Source organism: Taudactylus pleione, unplaced genomic scaffold (assembly GCF_031769625.1).
Source record: "Taudactylus pleione unplaced genomic scaffold, aTauple2 ptg000461l, whole genome shotgun sequence".
Lineage (NCBI taxonomy): Eukaryota > Metazoa > Chordata > Amphibia > Anura > Myobatrachidae > Taudactylus > Taudactylus pleione.
Genome location: NW_028284863.1, coordinates 355,245 through 381,924, shown reverse-complemented (window position 1 = coordinate 381,924; position 26,680 = coordinate 355,245). Strand labels below are relative to the sequence as shown.

General features: G+C 46.8%; 1 protein-coding gene across 5 annotated transcripts in view; it reads left to right on the top strand.

Moving 5' to 3' along the window:
• Positions 1 to 26,680, top strand: part of ELMO3 (engulfment and cell motility 3) — a 450,596-nt gene that overhangs the window by 258,860 nt on the left and 165,056 nt on the right. For all 5 annotated transcript variants that reach the window (XM_088448606.1, XM_088448605.1, XM_088448607.1 and 2 more), the window contains exons 13-14: positions 13,793 to 13,897; positions 13,998 to 14,106. In XM_088448606.1, the coding sequence (XP_088304732.1) occupies positions 13,793 to 13,897; positions 13,998 to 14,106 (214 nt within the window). The remainder of the gene's footprint in view (positions 1 to 13,792; positions 13,898 to 13,997; positions 14,107 to 26,680) is intronic.

Sequence of the window (26,680 nt, the reverse complement as noted above, 5' to 3'; positions counted from 1 at the left end):
CCCCCTATATTTAAGACCAGCACCAGACCCAACCGACCGGGGTGTAATGCCACAGCCCGGAGACCCAATCACTGGGGCTCCAGGTCCAAAGCATTACACCCCAAGTCGGTCAGCGCAAGTCGGTGATCTCGGGGGAGTCGGGGACCCCCCAAAAAAGGGTCCCCCCTCTCCCGAGCACCACAGGCTTACGCTGAAGCCTTGGGCTCATCCCCATACCCCTGGAGCGGTGGGTATGGGGGTGATAGGGGGGCCAAATAATGTCACACTATTGTACTTTACAGTGGAACTACAAGTGCCAGCATGCCTGCCATTTTGCACTTGTGGAACTACAAGTGCCAGCAGACATTCGGCATCTGTAATTTCACTGTAAAATAAATAGTTAAAGAAAGACAAAACACACACACCGTGTCCAGTATAAGTTTATTACACACACCTACCCATTCACACATACTTACCTATACCAGATGTTCTATCCTCTTCTCCAGTAGGATTTCTAAAAAACATGGCTCTGCAAGAAAGATTTCATACTCACCTACATCCAGCGCTGGTCTCCGCAGTAATCCATGGGATTTAAAAAAAAAAAAAAATACGCCTTTAGCCGATCCACGCAACACAGCTATCTGTATGTGTGTTGCCACACATACAGATAGCTCCCGAATGCCTGCTATCGGCACTTCACGGGGCTTTGCAGTCCCGTCAGCCAATCAGCGGCAGCGCTCACTGTAGAGCGCCCGCTGATTGGCTCCGGCAATTGACAGTTCCCACGTGGTGTGACTCGCCCACGTGGGAACTGTCAGTAGATGGAGCCTATCAGCGGCCGCACTACAGTCAGCGCGGCCGCTGATTGGCTCTCAGGACTGCAAGCTCCGTGGATGTGCCGTCAGCTGGCATTCGGGAGCTATCAGTATGTGTGGCAACACATGTACTGATAGCTAGTACGTGGATCGGGTAAGGCGTTTTTTGTTTTGCCAAGTACGTGGATTACTGCGGAGACAAGCGCCAGGATATAGGTGAGTATATGTGTGAATGGGTAGGTGTGTGTAATAAACTTATACTGGACACGGTGTGTGTGTTTTTGTCTTTTTTTAACTATTTATTTTACAGTGAAATTACAGGTGCTGCATGTCTGCTGGCACTTGTAGTTCCACAAGTGCAAAATGGCAGGCATGCTGGCACTTGTAGTTCCACTGTAAAGTACAATAGTGTGACATTATTTGGCCCCCCTATTACCCCCATACCCACCGCTCCAGGGGTATGGGGATGAGCCCCAGGCTTCAGCGTAAGCCTGTGGTGCTCGGGAGAGGAGGGACCCTTTTTTGGGGGGTCCCCAACTCCCCCGAGATAACCGGCTTGCACTGACCGACTTGGGGTGTAATGCTTTGGACCTGGAGCCCCGTTGATTGGGTCTCCGGGCTGTGGCATTACACCCCGGTCGGTTGGGTCTGGTGCTGGTCTTAAATATAGGGGGTACCCCACGTCTTTTTTGCCCCCTATATTTAAAATCAGCACTAGTCCCTGCCACCTGGTGTTGGTTTCTAAAATACGGTGGAACCCTACACATTTTGTTCCCCGTATTTTTAGAAACCACCACTGGCTGGCAAGCCTGGGGCTTGCCAGCTTTTGGGGGGGGGGGGGGACCTTATGTCATTTTTTTTTTTCATTTTTTACAGGTTAACTAAAAGGGAAATTTTCTGGAAATATTCTAGGGACCCCCATTTTTAACTTATGAATGAAGTCGGGGTTTATAATAGCTGCGGCAGGAAAAAACACCTGGCAAAGCTATTTAAAAACCCCGACTTTCTTCTGCAGGCAAAAACGGGGGTACCCATAGTGATCCCCGAGGTCTGGACATCTTTAGGGGGGTCCTACAATTAATTCCTGAAAATTCAATTTTTTTTTCGCCATTCGAAGTATCGGCGGGTCCCGTTTTCGACGATTTCAAATTGAATATGGGGATAAGCAGGAGCGCGCACAATACTTTTTCGCTGGCAAAACCTCCGATGTGAGGCGAAAACCTCTCTGGCGAGGTTAAAGTTTTATATTGAATACCCCTCCAAATTTGATTTTATGTAAGGATGGCATTTCAGCAGTTTCACAAACACCCCAATTGCCTGTCACCTTTATTGTTGTTTCACTCTGTCTCTGAAAACTCTGGGTAGTAAATTGACCCTTGTAAACACTGTTATTTTTTGATCATCAATTTAAGAATTAAATGTGCTGAAACATATTTTATGTTTTCAATTTCAGTTCCCTACTACAGTTGCCGATTGGCAGAACATTGCTGCGGAATTTGAAAGGAGATGGGATTTTCCAAACTGCGGTGGTGCCATTGATGGCAAACACATCCAGATTATCCAACCCAGCAATACTGGCTCCTTGTACTTTAATTACAAGGGCTACTTCCGTATCGTCCTAATGGCAATAGTTTCTGCCAAATATGAATTTATCTTCATTGATGTAGGAAAGAATGGTCGAGCCTCCGATGGTGGATCATTTAAAAACACGACTTTTTATGAAAGGATGGAGAAGAACATGTTACAACTTCCTACTGCTAATGATTGTTCACATGGGTTATCATTTGTATTTGTGGGTGATGAGGCATTTGCCCAAAGAACATTGACACCAGATAGGCGAATTTTCAACTATCGTCTATCCAGAGCCAGAAGAACAGTGGAGAACGCCTTTGGGATTTTGAGTAATCGTTTTAGAGTTTTCCACACGGCTATCAATCTGCGTGTGATAAGATAAATTGGGTGGTTATGTCAGCATGTGTCTTACGTAACCTTATGCTGCGTAAAACCCAAGGACAACCCAGTCTGACAACAAGAGTTTCCACTTAACCGGAACTTCCAAACTGGTCCTCTGTCAATCCTCCCTTGCTTCGCCAAGGTGTCACAGGAGGGGCCAAGCAAATCAGGGACCGATACGTCTCTTATTTTAATGGTGAAGGTGCCGTTCCCTGGCAGACAGACCGTGCCTAAAATGTTTAAAAAAATTACCTGGCAGACAATTTGTATTTACAAGGAAAAATAAATTGAACCCTTCTTTGTTATATGTTTTCCTGTGTTGTATTTTTTAAGTTGTCTCTTTACTTATTTTGTTCTTGTACATGAGTACCGCCAAAGCTTCAGAGACCCAAACTCCTGGCCTCTAGGTCCAAAGCATTACCACCCTAAATCACGTCCAAAGCATTACCACCCTAAATCACTTAGGGTAAACCAGGGATTTTGGGGGAGCGGGGAACCCCTCAAAGAAGTTTACCCCCCTCACCAGCACCCCCGCCTTACGCTGAAGCCTGGCGCTCGTCTCCCTATCCCTTTCAGTGTTGTGTATGGGTGTAATGTGTTGGTCAAATGATCTTATTTTTTGGAATCTTACAGTTGAACTACAAGTGCCAGCATGCCTGTCATTATGCTCTTGTGGAACTACAAGTGCTAGCAGCTATGTGGCACCTGTGATTTCACTGTAAAATAAATTTTTAAATAAGTGTGGATTTCCCCCTACTGCAAATATACGCAATTATTTAAATATTTTGGGCCCTTTTTCACCAAGCCACCACCCCAGGGCCAATTTGGGTATTTTGGAAAATATGTCCAAAAACATTGTTTTTAATCATCTACAAATGGTCGGAATCAGGGTGGAAAATTTGTTTATTAAAACCATACTCCTGGCCGCCCACAGCTTTAGCAAATGTCCAGGATGATGGAACATCGACCCACTTGTAGGCGTTCTGCGCGTGCAAGGGGGTCTAAATCGGGCCCACTGTCTAGTCAATGATTTAAATCAATAGTTATACATTGCAAATACTAAAGACATTAATTGTTTTGCTTAATAATATTTAATTAAAATAAGTTTTTAAATAAAGACAGACGAATTTTGAATTTTAAATGAAATATAATTTTTAATTTTTAAAATACAAAAAAAAAAATCGCCCAGGAATACTGGACAGGATTTTCTGGGTAGTGCCAAGCCAATGAGTGCCTTGAAAATAAAGTATACTCAGATCGGGGCTACAAGGCTTCATCAGCTGCTGCAGAAGTATTGCATGGGCAAAAAAAATAATTCTACCCAAACTGGGTAAAGCAGAAGATCAAAAAATATTCCGAACAATGTCAGTGGAAGTCAACACAAAATATGGAATGCCAAACATTCCAAAGGAAGGGCAACAATAAGGTGAAGAGAGTCCAACATTATGGTATTATGAGCAACTGTCCAACATCCAGACGAAACAGAAGGAGAAATCGGGCTAAAAAAGAATTAACAAACATACCATAAAAAAAATGTGTCTTCAAAAATTAGGTATCCAAAAATTCTTCATGGGCAAGAGTGGCCAATGCACTCCCAACAGCAGAGTAAAGGGCAATTGAGGACGGCCCAGGAAGGTTTGACGGTGACGGAGGGGATCCCGACGCAGAACGGGGAAACATTTGTGGAGGAGGAATTGGGGGAATCGGCGCATGGAGGTGACTGGTACTTATTTCCGTGGGAAGACTTTGCTGGGGTATGTATGGGCTTATCGTTGTGGTTTCATCCACCTCATCTGTCATACCACGATAAATAAGCCCATATATAAGCCGCCGGCAAAGAAATTGGGTTCGGGGCTTCATTTTCCTCAACTCATTGCCCATGTTGATACCGAAAACTGTTAAGTTATCCGAATTTGTCTGAAGAACCTCCTCAGCACGTGTTAAAAATCTTTCAGCCCGATCAGGTCTGGAACTTGAGGCTTGCGCCCCCTTGGCTGCCAACCTCCGCCTCTTCGCCGCTGGCTGGGGCTGTGGTGTTGTTGGTGGCGCCCTCCACAATGCTTGCCTCAAGTTCCATTAGCTCACTGGTTGGAGGCTCAGGATCCACTTCCACCGTAGGACAAAGCTAGGAAAGAAAATATGAATTAATGTCAATTTATTATTAAAAATACAAAAACAAAAAAAAAAATAGGAACTACATCACTACATACCATCTGAAAACTATATTTAACAGGTTCTAGAATTTTTTTAAAAAACTATATAGTCCATGAACTTACAGAATCCTGAGTCTCCGCTACTTCAATAGGAGGATTCACCTCCACGGCCGGCTCCAGTCAGCTAACTGACTGTGTCTCCGCCTCTTTCGTCAGGACGAAGGACAGGATGTCGTAATACCATAATGTTGGTTTCTTCACCTCATCTGCCCCAGCTCCGGAACGTTTGGCACTCTCATATTTTGTGTGCTCCCGCATAAAGGTTGTTCAGAAATGATTGATCTTCTGCTTTATCCAGGCAATGTTACATTTTTGTTCAGGGCCTTTGCAATACTCCTGCAGTTTGACATAGCTCTTGTGTTTCAAGCCCCGATCTGAGTATTCTTTCTATTGCATATTCCACAGACACTCATTGGCTTGGTAGATTTCAAGAAATCCTGTCCAGTATTCAGCCATGTCTGAAATACAAAGATTCAAAGAGACATTAAAAAAAACAGGTTTATCAATTCTCTTAACATTAAAATAAAAAACCCTTTAATATAAAAAAAAAACTGTCCCATCAAAAAAACTATATCCTATGTCGCTGAGATCCATTTATGCGCTAGCACGTGCTGTGCCTCTCCCCGTGATACCTGTGAGGGTTTCTGTCACATAACCAACATGCCAGGTTTGGCATCAGCATGGCAGGTCCTATATGACATGCCAGGTTTTCCCATAACATCGCAGATGATAAAATAACAACATGCCAGGTTTTGCAGCAGCATGGCAGGTCCTATATGACATGCCAGGTTTTCCCATAACATCGCAGATGATAAAATAACAACATGCCAGGTTTGGCAGCAGCATGGCAGGTCCTATATGACATGCCAGGTTTTCCCATAACATCGCAGATGATAAAATAACAACATGCCAGGTTTTGCAGCAGCATGGCAGGTCCTATATGACATGCCAGGTTTTCCCATAACATCGCAGATGATAAAATAACAACATGCCAGGTTTGGCATCAGCATGGCAGGTCCTATATGACATGCCAGGTTTTCCCATAACATCGCAGATGATAAAATAACAACATGCCAGGTTTTGCAGCAGCATGGCAGGTCCTATATGACATGCCAGGTTTTCCCATAACATCGCAGATGATAAAATAACAACATGCCAGGTTTGGCAGCAGCATGGCAGGTCCTATATGACATGCCAGGTTTTCCCATAACATCGCAGATGATAAAATAACAACATGCCAGGTTTTGCAGCAGCATGGCAGGTCCTATATGACATGCCAGGTTTTCCCATAACATCGCAGATGATAAAATAACAACATGCCAGGTTTTGCAGCAGCATGGCAGGTCCTATATGACATGCCAGGTTTTCCCATAACATCGCAGATGATAAAATAACAACATGCCAGGTTTTGCAGCAGCATGGCAGGTCCTATAAGACATGCCAGGTTTTCCCATAACATCGCAGATGATAAAATAACAACATGCCAGGTTTTGCAGCAGTGACAACGCTGATGCCCCGCTGAATACATTGTCCATGTTATGTTCTGGGTTGCTTGTGGAGCCGGGGTGGTAGCAGGAGCGATCACAGAAGCAGATTTGAAAATAAAACTAGGATTTTTAATAAGTGCTTGAGTAGACATATAATGTGGCAGTAAATAAAAGTCCAGGAATATATAAATGTGCACAAGAGTTCTGTGGTGGGAGCAAAAGGGTTAATGTCCAGGTAGAAACAATTAGAGCTGTCCAGGTTTGCAGGTAGTGAACTGAAGCGCAGGATGTCAGCAGGCTCAGGCACTCAGGTATGGGCGAGGGTGATGGAGGAAGCGGGGTAGTCCAGTGGGAGCTAGGAGCTGACAGGCAGACAGCGAATTCACAGGAACTGGAAAGCACAGAGAACTCCCTCTAAGCTAGGCTGAGATACACGTTGCACTGGCAAAGAAGGAAGGCACTGACCCTTCCTAAATACCCCATGCCGTGCTGTTACTGGCCGGAGGGAACATGTGACTCACCAGGATTGGCCAGCCGCATCACATGGCCAGAAGGCAAGATGGCGGCGCCCATGCCAAACGGAACGGAGACGCCGCCAGGCCTCACCAGCGCAGAGTGACAACAGGGCCGCACAACAACGCGCGCAGCCAAAGCCCCCCGCCAGACACCAGCTCCACCACCAGACAGCCCGCGCCACAACGACCTCACAGGTAACACCCGCTTAGCGCCATGCTGAAATACCCTGGCCGTGACAGTCCACAACTGGTGTCTCCTCCATGTCCCCCATCACCCCGCCCAGCCCCCGCTGCTGATGGCCTGCTGCTCATATAAAATACAATGTCCCCGCTGGTGTGTCCAACATTTCCCCCCTCCTGCACTGCCCGTGCTGCTGATGGCCCGCAGCTCATATCCCAAACAATGTCCCCGCTTGTGTGTCCTCCATTCCAGCCCCCCCCCCGCACTGCCCCCGCTGCTGATGGCCCGCAAGTGATATCCATAAGAATGTCCCCGCTTCTGTGTCCTCCATTCCAGGACCCCCCTCCCCCCCACACTGCCCCCGCTGGTATCCTTTAAACCCCCATGCTGCCGGCCCCCACTGCTTTCAAATGCTGCTCCTAAAAAAAAAAAACACTTACCTTATTTTGAGTGTCTTGGGCGTCTTCAGCTGCCCCACCGGCTTGCACTGCTGGCTCTGCGTCGCGCTGATCTCAAAATGGAACCTTGGGGAGTGGCCACCAATACAAAAATCGTTTAAATCGTTCAGTTCGTTCAAATCGTTGAAAACATGCAACAGTGAACGATTTGAACGATATCTGAAGAAAAAGAACGATATCTGACAAACGTGACTGTAAACATGTCAGATCTCAGATATCGTTCTCTGACAGACGTGAACGCGCATCGTTCAAACGTAAATCGTTCATGTATGTATACATGAACGATTTTTTCATCAGATTTGAGCGATTAAACGATTTTTAAAATTGTTATCATTCAAATCTGATGAAAAATCTGACCGTGTGTATGTACCATAAGTATATTAGTGTTACAATTGTGTTTGAATTGAGACTGCTGATAGTCTGATGTGTATGAATTTGGATTTGAGTACATTATTGATACTATTGTATCTGTAAAATGATACAAACAGTAGAGGTTTTTCTGTTGTTAGAACATTTACGGTTTGTTTTTAAACAGATAGAAATGTTATGTGCACATTGTTTGTTTTATACTAAGGTTTAATTAATTGTAATATTTTATTATGTGCTGTGGGCCCATTATCTTGTGATATATGTTTAGATTAATGAATATATAATATTGTCGGCTTATATCTGGTATATGGATGGAATTAATATTATAATTTTATTGAACCAATAGGGATGTATTAAATATAATAAAACTAATCAGCTGATCCAGCACTTTCTTTACGTTATTTATATTTTCTTGCTTCAACCAAGGACCCGATCCAAGTGGACGTATTTATGAGTTTCGTTAGGCCAGCCTCACAAGGTAGATCCTGTGATCAGGGCACCGATCCAAAGTGAACCAATGCCCCCGGCCTATCTGGTCCATCTTGGAGCATTGCACCTTGCACAAAATAGATTCTTGATGGACTAAAATATGCACGAGCAACAACGGGGAATTGCCACCTCTAGATAAAGACGCCAAATCCCCAACCTGAAACGCTGCATGGTACGCCATCACAAATGCCAAACAAAACAATACCGTCTCATAAGGAGATGAGCAAACAACTTTAACAGCCTCCATAAGCCGACATAACAAAAAATGCCAATAGACCTACACTGGTCTGGTAATGACTGGACCACACGTGCCCAACCTATTAACAACAACGACAAATAAAATGAGCAAGTGACATTGACTAAAACTCTGATATTCAAAAAAATATGAAATGCCAGCAAGAATTCTAGATGCATAGGCTCTAGATTTACCCAGTCTATATAGGCACCACACGAAGGCACTATAATCGTGATAAGTCGCCGGGGGCAGTGACTGGTGTGCTAGACCCTCCATGTTGACCGGATAACCTGCCAAACATAAGAAAGGCATAACTCACCCACATGAACAGCTTGAAGAATTAGGTGCCTAAAACATACCCAGTTAAAGCACAACAGGGCATCTGCTACACAGTTGTTGACACCTGGAACAAGCTTGGTGCAAAAATTAACATTAAATTGCAAGCAGCGCAATACAATTTGAGCAATGATCTGAATAGCTGGCAACGAATACACCCGCTGTCTTTCGCTTGCACTACGCCTAAATTATCACACCAGAATACAACAGCATGGTTCTCCAGTCGAAACACAATAGCTCTAATGCAACCATAATAGAAAAGAACTTCAGAAGGGGTCAATCCTTCATCAACCCATTCCTCTTCCCATGGTGCAGCAGACCACTCCCCTTCAAAATGCGCACCAAAACCAGAGGAACCGGCCACATCCATGAACAACTGGAGAACTGAACTGGGTGTAGACAGAAAAACGCAAATGCGAACGCCATTAAACTGAGTCAGGAACTCCTCCCAAACCAGTAAGTCCCACCTAATTACCCCAACAGACGAATAAAGTGAGAAGGCCAACAAACCCCTGCTATAGCTCTTTCCAGCTTCCTACTAAAAACACTGCCAACAGGAATGACCCTACACGCAAAATTCAAGAGATCTAACATAGACCAAGCTTGGTGCAATGTAACCTTCCCAGGAGCCAACAACAGAACTATCTTATCCCACAACTGCAACACCTTATCCGCAGGTAATCTACACAAACCTCCAAAGGTGTCAATTTCTATGTCCAAGTAAATCAATACCGGCGAAGGGCCTTCTGTTTTATCATGCACAATGGGAACTTCAAAGCCCTCAACAAAGCCAACGCATCACTAAGAAGATTACAGGAACGAGAATTATCAGGGCCCATAAGCAAAAAATTGTTGAGGTAATGGACTATGCCAACCTCACCCAAAACCCTTGCAATACACAAGTGCAAAAATCGAATAAAGGTCTCAAAATAAGAGCATGATACAGAGCACCCCATTGGCAGCCATTTATCAATAAAGAAAGCCTTGTCTATCCGAAAGCTCATAAACTCAAAAGCCAAAGGATGTAAAGGTAAGAGATGAAATGCTGATTCAATGTCCAACTTACACATGAGGGCCCACACACTGAAAGATCTAACCATGTCATGGGCCGATTCAAAAGATTGATAAACCACCCGACAGGTGGCTTCCGCGTTTGCATTAACTGAAGACCTTCTCGGGCAAGACGAAAGTGGATTAAGCCTATACTTCCCTGAGAACTACTTGGGAACCACACCCACCAGGGACAGAATCAAATTAGGCACAGGAGGACTGGGGAAGGGGCCTACCATTCGACCAGCCAATATTTCTTGCTCAACCTTTGATATTAACACATTGGGATAATCTAATCACACCCTTAATGGGCAAGTGGAAACCCTCCACAAACCAGATCTTAAAAATTCAGCCTCACTCTTTAGCAGGAAGGCGTCTAACCAGACATTTACAGCCCATATCCTCACGGACATAAGCACCCTACTTAGAGGGTTGAGCCACGGGGCCCCAGTTTGAGTAAGCCCTAACACCTCCGCCACTGGGCCTTGCACAGTCTCTAATTGGGTGTGAACCCCCACATCTAATGCAGAGGACCCCGGGTACAATGCCCATTATTTAAAGATGAAACATTTACCATGCCCAGCCTTAAAAGATTTATGGCTTGTCCCCGCAACAACCCTTCTCTGACCCGGATTATATTGCGACATATGCTGTGGTTGCGTGGCGTCCACAAACACCAACATCTTTCTTACCAAAATCAACAGTTAATCGCCCATTCAGTTTTCTTCTAAACTTCTCATTAAAATTTTCCACGCAAACCCCATAGCTAAATGATACAGCTCATGCATCAATTACAGGTAACTAATGATATTCAACTGCTCCTCTGGTCTTGTCTCCAGATAACACGCAGCAAATACATAGAATTCCTTCAACCAATTATAAATTGACATGTAATTGTTCTCACCACGCCCCCTCCCCACCCCGTGTTTTTTTTGGCCGCTGCTAGGGCTTCTCTAGATCAGCTAGTCTGTGCGAAGACATTAACATAACGCCCCCTACGAATCCTTTGTTTATAATGTGGGCACAAACCTGGAAACACTGCAGTTAGAGCACTGCGCCACATCTAAGTGCACATATGCATCAGAGGATAAGCTACTAGTGGATCTCCACCTACGTCGTTGACGTTTCCTTTAACGCTTCCCCTCCCCGTTCTGCAAGGATGAAGAGAAAGTACAAGAAGTGGAAGATATTGTACCACTACCAGACCCATGCCGAGCTCTACCAAGCTTGTTCTCCAAAGCACCAGACCAACCACACTAGTCTCAGCACTTTCAGCGGAAGATAGGCTTACCCCCCAGTCGGGATCAGAGCTAGACTCACCAGACACCCCAAGGATCCACTGGGCCCAGCATTTCCCACAGCACGAGCCACACCATGGACATCCTCCATCACTTCACTTGAACCTGGTGGATCTATAGCAGACCTGAAACGCCCTCTGCCCAGCTCCCTTCCAGCGATAGTCGCAGACGCCACAGGCAGAATAGCTTGAAAGAAATTGTCAGCTAAATCACCATGAGACCAAAAAGTCCCTGAAAGTCCTGCCCCCACACCAGGAATGGTGTTCAGTCTGGGCATAATGGCTGACAGCACAGATGCACATAAAGCAGAGACTGTTGACATATCAATTGTCACCGCATATCCCACATTGCCACTTATGGCACCTCTAGGGGTAGACCGTGGTCTTTTCATGGACTACCTCACTACTTCCACATAGTAGTGGCCATCTCTTAAACCACTAAAGAAAGGTGCCATCACTCAGAGCCCAACAAGCCAGCTCGACCCCTAATGCTAGACACCCCCAGACTCATCACTTATCGAGTATTCAAGATGGCATTGCAGCCCACTGCTGCGTGCCAATGCTCCCATCTCCCTAGCACCATCAAGAAAATGGCTGACCAACAGCCAATTTCTCACCCCTTGATAACCTCCCCTACACCTAGCATGACCCCTCTGGTCATGACCAGTTGTACCAGCTGACAGACCCCCACTGACCATCCCTGCATCAGTCATAGCAGACTGGAGAGACTGACAAACCGCGAACAAAACCCCTATCCTGAGACCTACCACGCCCACGCTATACCTGCCACCCCGTTCTATCACTAGCCTGGGACACCGCACCCAATTCGCTAGACACCCCTCCCCGCACATTGATCAAAGAGCGAGCGGGTAAGGTAATGGTGCAGTGGGGGCGATCCGAGTAATAGAGTAGACAGGAAAATAAGGCAAAATAGGATAAAAGAAATAAAGAAGAATAATAGAAAAGCGAAAGTGGTGGGAGGAGAGAAAGTAACAGGGAGAAGTAGAAAGCACAGATAAAGAAATAATAAGTAGAGAACGAAAGTCCGTAATTAAAACCACTAACAATTCCCAACATACACAGGATAAGCAAACAGGTACTTCCATAAGAAAGAGGCAGAAGAAGATGATACAAATAATATAAAATGACAGCCATGTTCTGCTGGTCTGGAACACACTTCTATATCTAGGTTTTCATTCTGTCTCTCTTGTCAGGCCCTATCACTGCAGCCTCTTACATTTCAGGTGTCCCAGAGATCTTTACTGGGACCTCTCCTTTCCTCAATTGTAATTTCTCCCTAAGCACATTACTCATTAGTTTAGTTTGCCCATTATTCCAACCAACACCACTGACTGACTTGTTTTGCTCAAGCTCTATAATATGACATTACTGGTTCCTACTGTCCACTAACATCCCCCTATGTGACCTCACTACTTCTGCTAACAATGTTCTTACCATTCCCGCAGTAGAAGCCTGCGGTCTAGGTGGTTAATTAACTGTCTTGAGGCTGGGCTTGATAAGGTGTTGGAGCCACCAGCAGAATCTTGATAGGTGGGCGCCCATGTACTAGGGATAGCCCTCAGAAACCAGTGGTCAGCAACCATGGATGTTCCCAGCTACATTAGATGCAGAGACTGCGCTGGTTTGCAAACATTGTGCACCTCCTTCTGAGGCTCCTCCGATGGCTGCATTAATTAAATTACCATCCCTACCATGTGCAGTTTCTGAGTAAGCTCTGTCACTTCCGATGGAGCAAGTTCCAGAGCCCTACTACGTATGCACATACATACGCAATTTTCCCAGGGATTTCTTAATGGCACTGCACCATTTTTCTGAAGATTTTATTCATCAGCCACAAGAACATTATAATCAATGGGAGCAGGGTGTACCATGTGCACCCATATACACAGCACACCCTGCATACAACATATCTGCGCCAATAGGGGAGCTGGTCAGTATCCCGACTTGTCAGAATGCCAGTGCCGGCATCCTGCAGGTTAGCAGCGGGGTTAGAGGTTAAGTTAGGCACTAGGGGTAAAGGTTTAGGAGTGGAGGAGTTTAGGTTTAGGCACCGGGGAGGGAGGGGGAAGGGATATGATACTGACTGACAGGTGGTGGTAACCTAATCCTGCTGGGATACTGGCCTCAGGATTATGACCGCCAGGATCCCGTGCACCGGCATCCCGTACCCAACCTGCCAATCGCAGCCTGGGCAACATGTAAGCAGTGCCCCAACTTACACAACACATTCAGCTATGCCCCGTATTACTGGGACCCATAAGATCTCCGTTATCCCATAAACACACAGATTTCCCTCTCTCGTAGGCTACCCATATGGCCATTGACTCATTAATGTGTTGTTATGGAGCAGGGCATAAATAAACATTTGTATTCTTTGGCTTGAATTCTCTTTAGAACAATGGCAGCCCATGGCAGGATCTGTGTCTCACTCCTCCTGGACTATTGGCTCTTGATAATATGGTGTATTTCTCAACACGATGGCCCAGTGCCTACAGCCGGGTGAGTCATCATGAGTGGAGCAGTCAACATTTTCTGGCCAGGTCTGGGATATGTAGGGAGAGTCATACAATGTAATAACAAAAGTTTGATTCTTCCTCAGTTTGTGCTTGAAAACAGCAGTCGGGAAGATAAACATGTCTGTCCATTTGCCCGAAGCAGCATTCACCTAAGCTCCATCCTCTGTGAGATCCTGCGAGTGGGAGAACCTGGTATGATTACTCATCTGCAAATTTACTTTATTATCCCTGTAGATCTATTTTTTTGTTCTGGAGACTGTGAGAATAATTCTGAGTTGCATGCTGCTACAACCTCATTAGCTTGTTTTTCCTGTAATCGCACCTATGACTTGGTGCTAATGCTGGTATCAGCCCTTCCCCTGGTCTACAGCTGTGTGTATCTGTGACTATATGCTAATGCTGGTATCAGACCCTCCCCTGGTGTACAGCTGTGTGTATGTGACTATATGCTAATGCCGGTATCAGCCCCTCCCCTGCTGTACAGCCGTGTGTATGTGACTATATGCTAATGCTAGTATCAGCCCTTCCCCTGGTGTACAGCCGTGTGTATGTGACTATATACTAATGCTGGTATCAGCCCTTCCCCTGGTGTACAGCCGTGTGTATGTGACTATATACTAATGCTGGTATCAGCCCTTCCCCTGGTGTACAGCTGTGTGTATGTGACTATATACTAATGCTGGTATCAGCCCTTCCCCTGGTGTACAGCTGTGTGTATGTGACTATATGCTAATGCTGGTATCAGCCCTTCCCCTGGTGTACAGCCGTGTGTATGTGACTATATACTAATGCTGGTATCAGCCCTTCCCCTGGTGTACAGCCGTGTGTATGTGACTATATACTAATGCTGGTATCAGCCCTTCCCCTGGTGTACAGCTGTGTGTATGTGACTATATACTAATGCTGGTATCAGCCCTTCCCCTGGTGTACAGCTGTGTGTATGTGACTATATGCTAATGCCGGTATCAGCCCCTCCCCTGCTGTACAGCCGTGTGTATGTGACTATATGCTAATGCTAGTATCAGCCCTTCCCCTGGTGTACAGCTGTGTGTATGTGACTATATGCTAATGCTGGTATCAGCCCTTCCCCTGGTGTACAGCTGTGTGTATGTGACTATATACTAATGCTGGTATCAGCCCTTCCCCTGGTGTACAGCTGTGTGTATGTGACTATATGCTAATGCTGGTATCAGCCCTTCCCCTGGTGTACAGCCGTGTGTATGTGACTATATGCTAATGCTGGTATCAGCCCTTCCCCTGCTGTACAGCCGTGTGTATGTGACTATATGCTAATGCTGGTATCAGTCCTTCCCCTGGTGTACAGCCGTGTGTATGTGACTATATACTAATGCTGGTATCAGCCCTTCCCCCGGTGTACAGCTGTGTGTATGTGACTATATGCTAATGCTGGTATCAGTCCTTCCCCTGGTGTACAGCCGTGTGTATGTGACTATATGCTAATGCTGGTATCAGCCCTTCCCCCGGTGTACAGCTGTGTGTATGTGACTATATGCTAATGCTGGTATCAGTCCTTCCCCTGGTGTACAGCTGTGTGTATGTGACTATATACTAATGCTGGTATCAGCCCTTCCCCTGGTGTACAGCCGTGTGTCTGTGACTATATGCTAATGCTGGTATCAGCCCTTCCCCTGGTGTACAGCCGTGTGTATGTGACTATATGCTAATGCTGGTATCAGCCCTTCCCCTGGTGTACAGCTGTGTGTATGTGACTATATACTAATGCTGGTATCAGCCCTTCCCCTGGTGTACAGCTGTGTGTCTGTGACTATATACTAATGCTGGTATCAGTCCTTCCCCTGGTGTACAGCCGTGTGTATGTGACTATATACTAATGCTGGTATCAGCCCTTCCCCTGGTGTACAGCCGTGTGTATGTGACTATATGCTAATGCTGGTATCAGCCCTTCCCCTGGTGTACAGCTGTGTGTATGTGACTATATACTAGGGGTGTGCACCGGCCACTTTTCGTGTTTTGGTTTTGGATCTGGATCTTTCTTCGTGTTTTGGATCTGGATTGGTTTTGCCAAAACCACCCTTGCGTGTTTTGGGTTCTGGGTTTTGTGTTTTGGATCTGTATTTTTTTGAAAAAAAGCATAAAAACAGCTAAAATCACAGAATTTGTAGGTTTTTCTGCTCCTATGCTATTATTAACCTCAATAACCTTAATTTCCACTCATTTCCAGTCTATTCTGAATACCTCACACCTCACAATAGTGTTTTTATGTCCAAAAGGTTGCACCGAGGTAGCTGGATGACTATGCTAAGCGACACAAGTGGGCGGCACAAACACGTGACCCATCTAGGCGTGAAACTGCAGTGGCAGACAGGATGGCATTGAAAAACTAGGCCCCAAACTGTACATAATGCAAAGAAAAAAAAGAGGTGCAAGATGGAATTGTCCTTGGGCCCTCCCACCCACCCTTATGTTGTATAAACAGGACATGCACACTTTAACAAACCAATCATTTCAGCGCCAGGGTCTGCCACACAACTGTGGCTGAAATGATTGGTTCGTTTGGGCCCCCACAAAACAAGCTGGCAATTTATCTGTCCCTGCACAAACTGGCTCTACGGAGGCAAGATGTCATCCTCATCCTCCTCATCCACCGATTCCTCACCCTCTTCAGTGTGTACATCCTCATCCTCACAGAGTATTAATTCGTCCCTGCTGGAACCACAGGTCCCTCTGTACGTTCTGGAGGCTGGTCTCCCTGGAAGAGTTGATAATTCATTTTATGAACATCATCTTCTCCACATTTTGTGGAAGCAACCTCCTACGCCTTTCGCTGACAAGGTTCCCGGCTGCACTAAACACTCTTTCGGAGTACACACTGGAGGGGGGGCAACTCAGGTAAAATAGAGCCAGTTTGTACAGGGACCTCCAAATTGCTTCTTTTTCCTGCCAGTACAGGTACGGACTGTCTGACATGCCTACTTGGATGCTGTCACCGATGTAATCCTTTAACAGACAGACGCACGCTTGTCGCTGCTGCTTTGAGGATTCAAGTGCGGCTACAGCCCACACAATTCACAAAGACAGAAAAAAAAAAGAATATTTTTATTGTTTGTGGAGCACACTTTGAGGGTTACACCACCCTTTAACAGACAGACGCACGCTTGTCGCTGCTGCTTTGAGGATGCAAGTGCGGCTACAGCCCACACAATTCACAAAGACAGAAAAAAGAAGAAGAATATTTTAATTGTTTGTGTAGAACACTTTGAGGTGTCACCACCCTTTAACAGACAGACGCACGCTTATCGCTGCTGCTTTAAGGATGCAGGTGCGGCTACAGCCCACACATTTCACAAAGACCGAAAAAAAAAGAACAATATTTTAATTGTTTGTGTAGAACACTTTGAGGGTGTCACCACCCTTTAACAGACAGACGCACGCTTGTCGCTGCTGCTTTAAGGATGCAGGTGCGGCTACAGCCCACACATTTCACAAAGACCGAAAAAAAAAGAACAATATTTTAATTGTTTGTGTAGAACACTTTGAGGGTGTCACCACCCTTTAACAGACAGACGCACGCTTGTCGCTGCTGCTTTAAGGATGCAGGTGCGGCTACAGCCCACACATTTCACAAAGACCGAAAAAAAAAGAACAATATTTTAATTGTTTGTGTAGAACACTTTGAGGGTGTCACCACCCTTTAACAGACAGACGCACGCTTGTCGCTGCTGCTTTAAGGATGCAGGTGCGGCTACAGCCCACACATTTCACAAAGACCAAAAAAAAAAGAACAATATTTTAATTGTTTGTGTAGCACACTTTGAGGGTGTCACCACCCTTTAACAGACAGACGCACGCTTGTCGCTGCTGCTTTAAGGATGCAGGTGTGGCTACAGCTCACACAATTCACAAAGACAGAAAAAAAAAGAACAATATTTTAATTGTTTGTGTAGCACACTTTGAGGGTGTCACCACCCTTTAACAGACAGACGCACGCTTGTCGCTGCTGCTTTAAGGATGCAGGTGCGGCTACAGCCCACACATTTCACAAAGACCAAAAAAAAAAGAACAATATTTTAATTGTTTGTGTAGCACACTTTGAGGGTGTCACCACCCTTTAACAGACAGACGCACGCTTGTCGCTGCTGCTTTAAGGATGCAGGTGCGGCTACAGCCCACACAATTCACAAAGACAGAAAAAAAAAGAACAATATTTTAATTGTTTGTGTAGCACACTTTGAGGGTGTCACCACCCTTTAACAGACAGACGCACGCTTGTCGCTGCTGCTTTGAGGATGCAGGTGGAATCTAGACGGGATTTGGAACCGAGGACACACTACCTCCATCAATTGTCTAAATCCCACTGCACTAATGTCGGATACCGGACGCACGTCTAACACCAACATAGCAGTCAAGGCCTCAGTTATACGTTTTGCTTCAGGATGACTGCTGTCGTACTTCATCCTCATCGCTAGGGACTGTTGGAGGGTCAATTGTTTAGTAAAAGTAGTGATGTTCCTACTTCCTCTCTGGGATGATGAACAACTCCCAGCAGCAGCAACAGCACTAGGAGGAAGTGGTTCTTGATCTTTCCCTATTTTATTTTTATCGGAGAAAGTTTGGTCCTCCATTTATGTTATATTGATATATATATACGTGCGGCTAAAGCGCACACAAACACAGAAAATATTATTTTATTTTTGCTGGAGAGTAGTGCACTTTGTGGGTTACACCACCCTTTAAGAAATGAGCCAGCCGGCTCTTTACTTATGGGACACAGGCGCACGCTTGGCGCTGCTCCTTTGTTGATGCACGTGCAGCCACAGTGCACACAATTCACAAACACAGAAAATAATTTTTTTTTTGGTTTGGACTGGAGTGTACTTTCGGGGGTTACAGCACCCTTAACGGTCAAGCCAGCCGGCCCTTTACTTATGACACAGGCGCACGCTTGGCACTACTTTGTTGATGCACGTGCGGCTACTGCGCACACAATTCACAAACACAGAAAATAATTTTTTTTTTGGTTTGGACTGGAGTGTACTTTCGGGGGTTACAGCACCCTTAACGGTCAAGCCAGCCGGCCCTTTACTTATGACACAGGCGCACGCTTGGCACTACTTTGTTGATGCACGTGCGGCTACTGCGCACACAATTCACAAACACAGAAAATAATTTTTTTTTTGGTTTGGACTGGAGTGTACTTTCGGGGGTTACAGCACCCTTAACGGTCAAGCCAGCCGGCCCTTTACTTATGACACAGGCGCACGCTTGGCACTACTTTGTTGATGCACGTGCGGCTACTGCGCACACAATTCACAAACACAGAAAATAATTTTTTTTTTGGTTTGGACTGGAGTGTACTTTCGGGGGTTACAGCACCCTTAACGGTCAAGCCAGCCGGCCCTTTACTTATGACACAGGCGCACGCTTGGCACTACTTTGTTGATGCACGTGCGGCTACTGCGCACACAATTCACAAACACAGAAAATAATTTTTTTTTTGGTTTGGACTGGAGTGTACTTTCGGGGGTTACAGCACCCTTAACGGTCAAGCCAGCCGGCCCTTTACTTATGACACAGGCGCACGCTTGGCACTACTTTGTTGATGCACGTGCGGCTACTGCGCACACAATTCACAAACACAGAAAATAATTTTTTTTTTGGTTTGGACTGGAGTGTACTTTCGGGGGTTACAGCACCCTTAACGGTCAAGCCAGCCGGCCCTTTACTTATGACACAGGCGCACGCTTGGCACTACTTTGTTGATGCACGTGCGGCTACTGCGCACACAATTCACAAACACAGAAAATAATTTTTTTTTTGGTTTGGACTGGAGTGTACTTTCGGGGGTTACAGCACCCTTAACGGTCAAGCCAGCCGGCCCTTTACTTATGACACAGGCGCACGCTTGGCACTACTTTGTTGATGCACGTGCGGCTACTGCGCACACAATTCACAAACACAGAAAATTATTTTTTTTTTGGTTTGGACTGGAGTGTACTTTCGGGGGTTACAGCACCCTTAACGGTCAAGCCAGCCGGCCATTTACTTATGACACAGGCGCACGCTTGGCACTACTTTGTTGATGCACGTGCGGCTACCGCGCACACAATTCACAAACACAGAAAATAATTTTTTTTTGGTTTGGACTGGAGTGTACTTTCGGGGGTTACAGCACCCTTTAACGGTCAAGCCAGCCGGCCATTTACTTATGACACAGGCGCACGCTTGGCACTACTTTGTTGATGCACGTGCGGCTACTGCGCACACAATTCACAAACACAGAAAATATATTATTTTTTTAGCACTTGGGGGGAGCACCCCTGATGGACAGAGCACCCCCTGGACAACACTGCAGCACTCCTTTAGGACTGGGACACTGCACAGGACTTTGGAGTGGACACAGCCCCTATGGAGAACTGACTGCACAACACAGTCCAGCCAGCCCCTATGGACTTTGAAGTAGTGGACACAGCCCCTATTAACAACAGCAGCACAGCACAACACAGCCAGCCCCTATGGACTTTGAAGTAGTGGACAACAGCAGCACTACACTACACTACACTACACAGCCCTAACTCCCACCCTCCCTCTTCACTGTCCACAGCCGAGTGAGAAAATGGCGCCGACGCGGGTACCTTATATAGGATCCAAAACCCGCGAGACTCGGAAGGCGGGATGATGACGTTTTGCCTCGATTTCAGATCCGAGTCAGGCGGGAAAAGTCGAGCCTGATTCGGATCGGACTCGGATCGGGGGGGCTCGGGGGGGTTCGGATTTCAGAAATCCGAACCCGCTCACCCCTACTATATACTAATGCTGGTATCAGCCCTTCCCCTGGTGTACAGCTGTGTGTCTGTGACTATATGCTAATGTTGGTATCAGCCCTTCCCCTGGTCTACAGCCGTGTGTCTGTGACTATATACTAATGCTGGTATCAGCCCTTCCCCCGGTGTACAGCCGTGTGTATGTGACTATATGCTAATGCTGGTATCAGCCCTTCCCCTGGTGTACAGCCATGTGTATGTGACTATATGCTAATGCTGGTATCAGCCCTTCCCCTGGTGTACAGCCGTGTGTATGTGACTATATACTAATGCTGGTGTCAGCCCTTCCCCTGGTGTACAGCCGTGTGTATGTGACTATATGATAATGCTGGTATCAGCCCTTCCCCCTGGTGTACAGCCGTGTATCTGTGACTATATGCTAATGCTGGTATCAGCCCTTCCCCCGGTGTACAGCCGTGTGTATGTGACTATATGTTAATGCTGGTATCAGCCCTTCCCCTGGTGTACAGCCGTGTGTATGTGACTATATGATAATGCTGGTATCAGCCCTTCCCCTGGTGTACAGCCGTGTATCTGTGACTATATGATAATGCTGGTATCAGCCCTTCCCCTGGTGTACAGCCGTGTGTATGTGACTATATGCTAATGCTGGTATCAGCCCTTCCCCTGGTGTACAGCTGTGTGTATGTGACTATGTGCTAATGCTGGTGTCAGCCCTTCCCCTGGTGTACAGCCGTGTGTATGTGACTATATGATAATGCTGGTATCAGCCCTTCCCCTGGTGTACAGCCGTGTATCTGTGACTATATGATAATGCTGGTATCAGCCCTTCCCCTGGTGTACAGCCGTGTATCTGTGACTATATGCTAATGCTGGTATCAGCCCTTCCCCCGGTGTACAGCCGTGTGTATGTGACTATATGTTAATGCTGGTATCAGCCCTTCCCCTGGTGTACAGCCGTGTGTATGTGACTATATGATAATGCTGGTATCAGCCCTTCCCCTGGTGTACAGCCGTGTATCTGTGACTATATGATAATGCTGGTATCAGCCCTTCCCCTGGTGTACAGCCGTGTGTATGTGACTATATGCTAATGCTGGTATCAGCCCTTCCCCTGGTGTACAGCTGTGTGTATGTGACTATATGCTAATGCTAGTATCCGCCCTTCCCCTGGTGTACAGCCGTGTGTATGTGACTATATGATAATGCTGGTATCAGCCCTTCCCCTGGTGTACAGCCGTGTATCTGTGACTATATGATAATGCTGGTATCAGCCCTTCCCCTGGTGTACAGCCGTGTGTATGTGACTATATGCTAATGCTGGTGTCAGCCCTTCCCCCAGTGTACAGCTGTGTGTATGTGACTATATACTTAAACTTTCTATCGTCAGATGATAGATGTGACCCATAAACTTAAACTAAACTTAACTAAAATAAACACAGGAGACCAAGTTATGCCGTTTAAATTAATTGGTCAGCTTTATTTGGTTACAAAGGTAGACATGGTGGCAGGAGAAAGAACGGCAACTAACCCGCGTCCGCTTGTCTTAGGCCGGAAGTAAATCACAACTTGTGAGGGCCAACTATCCCAGACAAGGGTAGGGTGATCTTAAAAACTTGCAAAGGGCCAACTATCCCTTTCAGAGCAAGTGATGCGGCCCCAACACCCATGCCAATGCACCATTCATCCTGCTCGGTCGAGAGGTGCCGCTGACCCCAATAGGGTGAAATCAGCCTATCAGTGCATTGAAGGGGTGCGCACCGCTATTACTGCTGCAAGATGGACACTTCAATATTGCCGGTCTTTCCCCGCCAATGAAATAAAGCCGACACAAGACACAAGAGGGTAGGGAGGGTGGGAGATCAATTCAAAAGAGGCAGATTTTACCACAGTAGATTCTCTACACCCTCTCACTAACTCCGCCCCTAACCCAACGTCCTATCGCATCTGCCTATAACTGTAAACAAACATTTTTAACTTTATTAACCCCTCTATCCCTGACTAGAAGTTTATGTGCCGTCGGCTCTATTCCTAACCTCCGTTATATTAAACTTTCTATCGTCAGATGATAGATGTGACCCATAAACTTAAACTAAACTTAACTAAAATAAACACAGGAGACCAAGTTATGCCGTTTAAATTAATTGGTCAGCTTTATTTGGTTACAAAGGTAGACATGGTGGCAGGAGAAAGAACGGCAACTAACCCGCATCCGCTTGTCTTAGGCCGGAAGTAAATCACAACTTGTGAGGGCCAACTATCCCAGACAAGGGTAGGGTGATCTTAAAAACTTGCAAAGGGCCAACTATCCCTTTCAGAGCAAGTGATGCGGCCCCAACACCCATGCCAATGCACCATTCATCCTGCTCGGTCGAGAGGTGCCGCTGACCCCAATAGGGTGAAATCAGCCTATCAGTGCATTGAAGGGGTGCGCACCGCTATTACTGCTGCAAGATGGACACTTCAATATTGCCGGTCTTTCCCGCCACAGCGGCTCTCAGGAGAGAAGCAGCCCGCCACCATGCCAACCAACCAAACCCTTAAAAACTGCAAAAATATCTTCTAGAAACAAAAAATTACCCTCCTCAGTAAGATGAACTCCATCCCTGCGGAAAAGGTGGGCATCCTGAATCCGAATTAAAGGATGGTGCACCACTAGCCCTCCCATTTCCAGCACGTGCCTAGCCACCCATTTGTTAACCTTCCTCCTGGACCTGTCCCAAGCCACACTATTATAGCAATAGCACCAGGAAAGCCTGGCGATGATAGGGGACCACACCAAAAGGCAGTTAGGCAATAACCGAACCACCTCTCTCAAGTCACGAACAATCGCATGGCGCAACTCTAAGGACGTTTGCTGACCCAAATCGTTGCCCCCGAGATGGATAATTAACACTAAAGGGGGACCAAATTCAGCTACTGCCCTGTGCAAGTTGCGCAACAAAGCTTCCCACAGCATGCCCCTCTGCCCCAACCACCTAACACTCTCCCAACGTGGGAACACGGAGGCATCTTCAGCAAAGCGCGACTGCCCGGCCCAAAAAATAAAAGAGTGACCAATCAACCAAATGGGCCTAGCGTCCTGGAAACCTGCAAATATACAGAAATATAATAGATAAGTATATATGCAACATGTAAATCACGAAGGAGGAGTTGGAGGGTGGGAGGGGGGGAGGAAGACTTGACCCGAGGTGAAAACCTACAAAAAACCTGCTGGATCTTTTCTATATTTCATTCGTTCACATTAATATTATTTTAAGCTAAACGATCAATGTCCAAAGCAGGGCAAAAAACAGGGCAAAATCTCTCGGGACCCCCACCGGAAAGGCAGCGAGTTGGCCAAGGCACTCAAGTCCAAACGAATAAAGTATAACAATTTATGATTCCAGACGAACATAACTTCTGTAAGCATTGGACTTCCATCTTCCGAGAGCCTGGATCTCCTGTGAAGAAAGACCCGAGGAGGCCGCAAAAGTGGCGGCACCTATTCTAAAAGAATGGGTGCCGTAATCCGAAGGGGAAAGCCCGAGGTGCCGTATGCAGCGATGGAAGACCGATCTAAATTGGAATTTAGTCAAAGGACTTCCGTCCTCGTGCATAAGCCAAGCCCTCGGCCGCATTAGCCTGCAAAGAGTATATTGGGAGGCTAAGTGAACCGGACAAATCCCGTCATCAGGACAGGACTTCAGGGACACCCAGCGACCTCTACCCATCTGATCGGTCTTGGAACGCCGAATACGGCACAGCAGCGTATCACGCAGCAAAATGTGACAACGAAGCAGAGGGGGCTGAGCGCGGCGCGAAGACGCTACCAGCTCGCTGATGCGAAACGCCCCATGAAAGGCCATCGCAAAAGCGAGTCGGAATAACAGAACCTCGAATTGCGAAGAACAAATGCCCGTCAAACTTTCACCTAGACGCACTAACAAATCAGGACCAATAGGACGACGTCGGTCATCCGCGGCAGGCCTGACGCGAGACCAACCCCTAAGGGCCCTTTGTATTAAAAAACCCTTAGTTATGTCCCTCCGCCCCGCTAGGCGCAAAAAGAACGAAATCCCAGCAAGCCTCTGGGCAACATAAGCCCGCGACCTTCCGGAATCGAACAAGAAACAAACAAAAGCAACCATATTAGTATCACGAAATTTACCTGACGAACTCCGCCCTTGCAAAAACTTCTCCCACTGTTGCCAAGATGTCTGGTAGGCCGTCAACGTCCGTGGGGCCACGGACCGACGTGCGAGATCTTCCATTCTGGTTTGATGATCTGCCAGCAATGAAATGGACAAAGCTCACCTTTTAATGCCGCGTACGGGGCCAATTCGCGGAACCGTCGCCAATCCTGTCTGGAGAGCGCATCAGCAATGGAATTATCAGTACCCGGCACATGACGAGCTGTGAACAATATGTTAAACTGCAAAGCGCGCAGAACCAGCCAAGCAAGAAGCCGCAACACTGGCAGCGATGACGATCTTTGGTTATTGATCGCATGTACTACCCCCAGGTTATCGCACCAAAAAACTATGGAACGGTCGCGCAACCGCTGACACCATAGCTCTAATGCCACCACTATGGGAAACAGCTCCAGTAGGAGCAAGTTCTTGGTCAATCCTGCCTGCACCCATTCCGCCGGCCAAACTGAAAAACACCAATCTCCTCCCAAAAAAGATCCGAAACCTGATGATCCAGCAGCATCCGTGAAGAGCTGCAGGCAAGCATTAGGCTGAGGATCCGCAGGCCAGACGCGCACTCCATTAAAATCGACCAAAAAAAAAACGTCCCAAACCGCCAGGTCCAGCTTTAGCTCAGACGACAGTCGCAGAAAATGGTGCGGGTGACGCAGCCCTACCAAAGCCCTCTGTAGCTTCCGACAGAAAATCTTCCCCATCGGGATAACTCGACACGCGAAGTTAAACAGCCCGAGCAGGGATTGACCTTGACGAAGAGTTACCTTTCCTCCTGCCAACGCTAGGAGGATAGCATCCTGCAAGCGACGAATCTTGTCCGGCGGCAGCCGGCAAAGACCCTCCAAGGTATCAATTTCAATACCCAAGAAAACCAGCTTAGTGGCTGGGCCCTCAGTTTTATCTTGCGCAATAGGTACTCCAAATTCCGAGAAGAGTGCTTGCAATGAAAAAAGGAGACGATTGCAGCGACGCGAGCCAGCTGGACCTACGCACAAGAAGTCATCCAAGTAATGGGCTATGCTCGTCTCCCCAGACCCCACCGCGACACACCAATGGAGAAAGGAACTGAAACGCTCGAAGAACGCGCAGGAAATAGAACAACCCATCGGAAGACATTTGTCCAGGTAATAGCCATCCGTCAACCGAAACCCCATGAAACGAAATGATTCAGGATGCAGGGGCAACAATCTGAAGGCGGACTCAATGTCCACTTTCGCCATGAAAGAACCCGGACCCGCTGCGCGAACCAAGGCTAACGCAGATTCGAATGACTGGTACTGTACGCGGCAGACCTCAACATCTATGGCGTCGTTAACCGACGTGCCTGACGGATGTGACAGGTGCTGAATTAAACGGTAACTCCCGGGGGCCTTCTTGGGGACAACACCCACAGGGGAAAGGACCAGATCGGGTATCGGAGGCTGCGGGAAAGGTCCAATCATGCGACCCAGCCCTACCTCCTTCATAACCTTATCCTTTAGTACGTGAGGTAAATCGCAGGCCGAGCGTAAATTCCTAGGGGACCCGGAACTGACAGGCCGTATTATTGGAAGCGAAAATCCTTCTGCAAAACCCTTACGCAAAAAGGCGGCGGCGTCCCGCACAGGATACCAGTCTAACCATTTTGCCATGGCATCTAGATGAATGGGGGTCAACGCTTTACTTTGAAGTCCCGGCCCCTGACCGTTTGGCAGAGGGTACTGCAGAGGAGGCCTGAGCTCCTCCTGGACCGCGGGAGCAGTCCTTACTGGGGTGTGCCGCACCGCAGCGGAGGCACTGGTGTCGAAAGCGACACCTGTTACCAAGGGTACAATT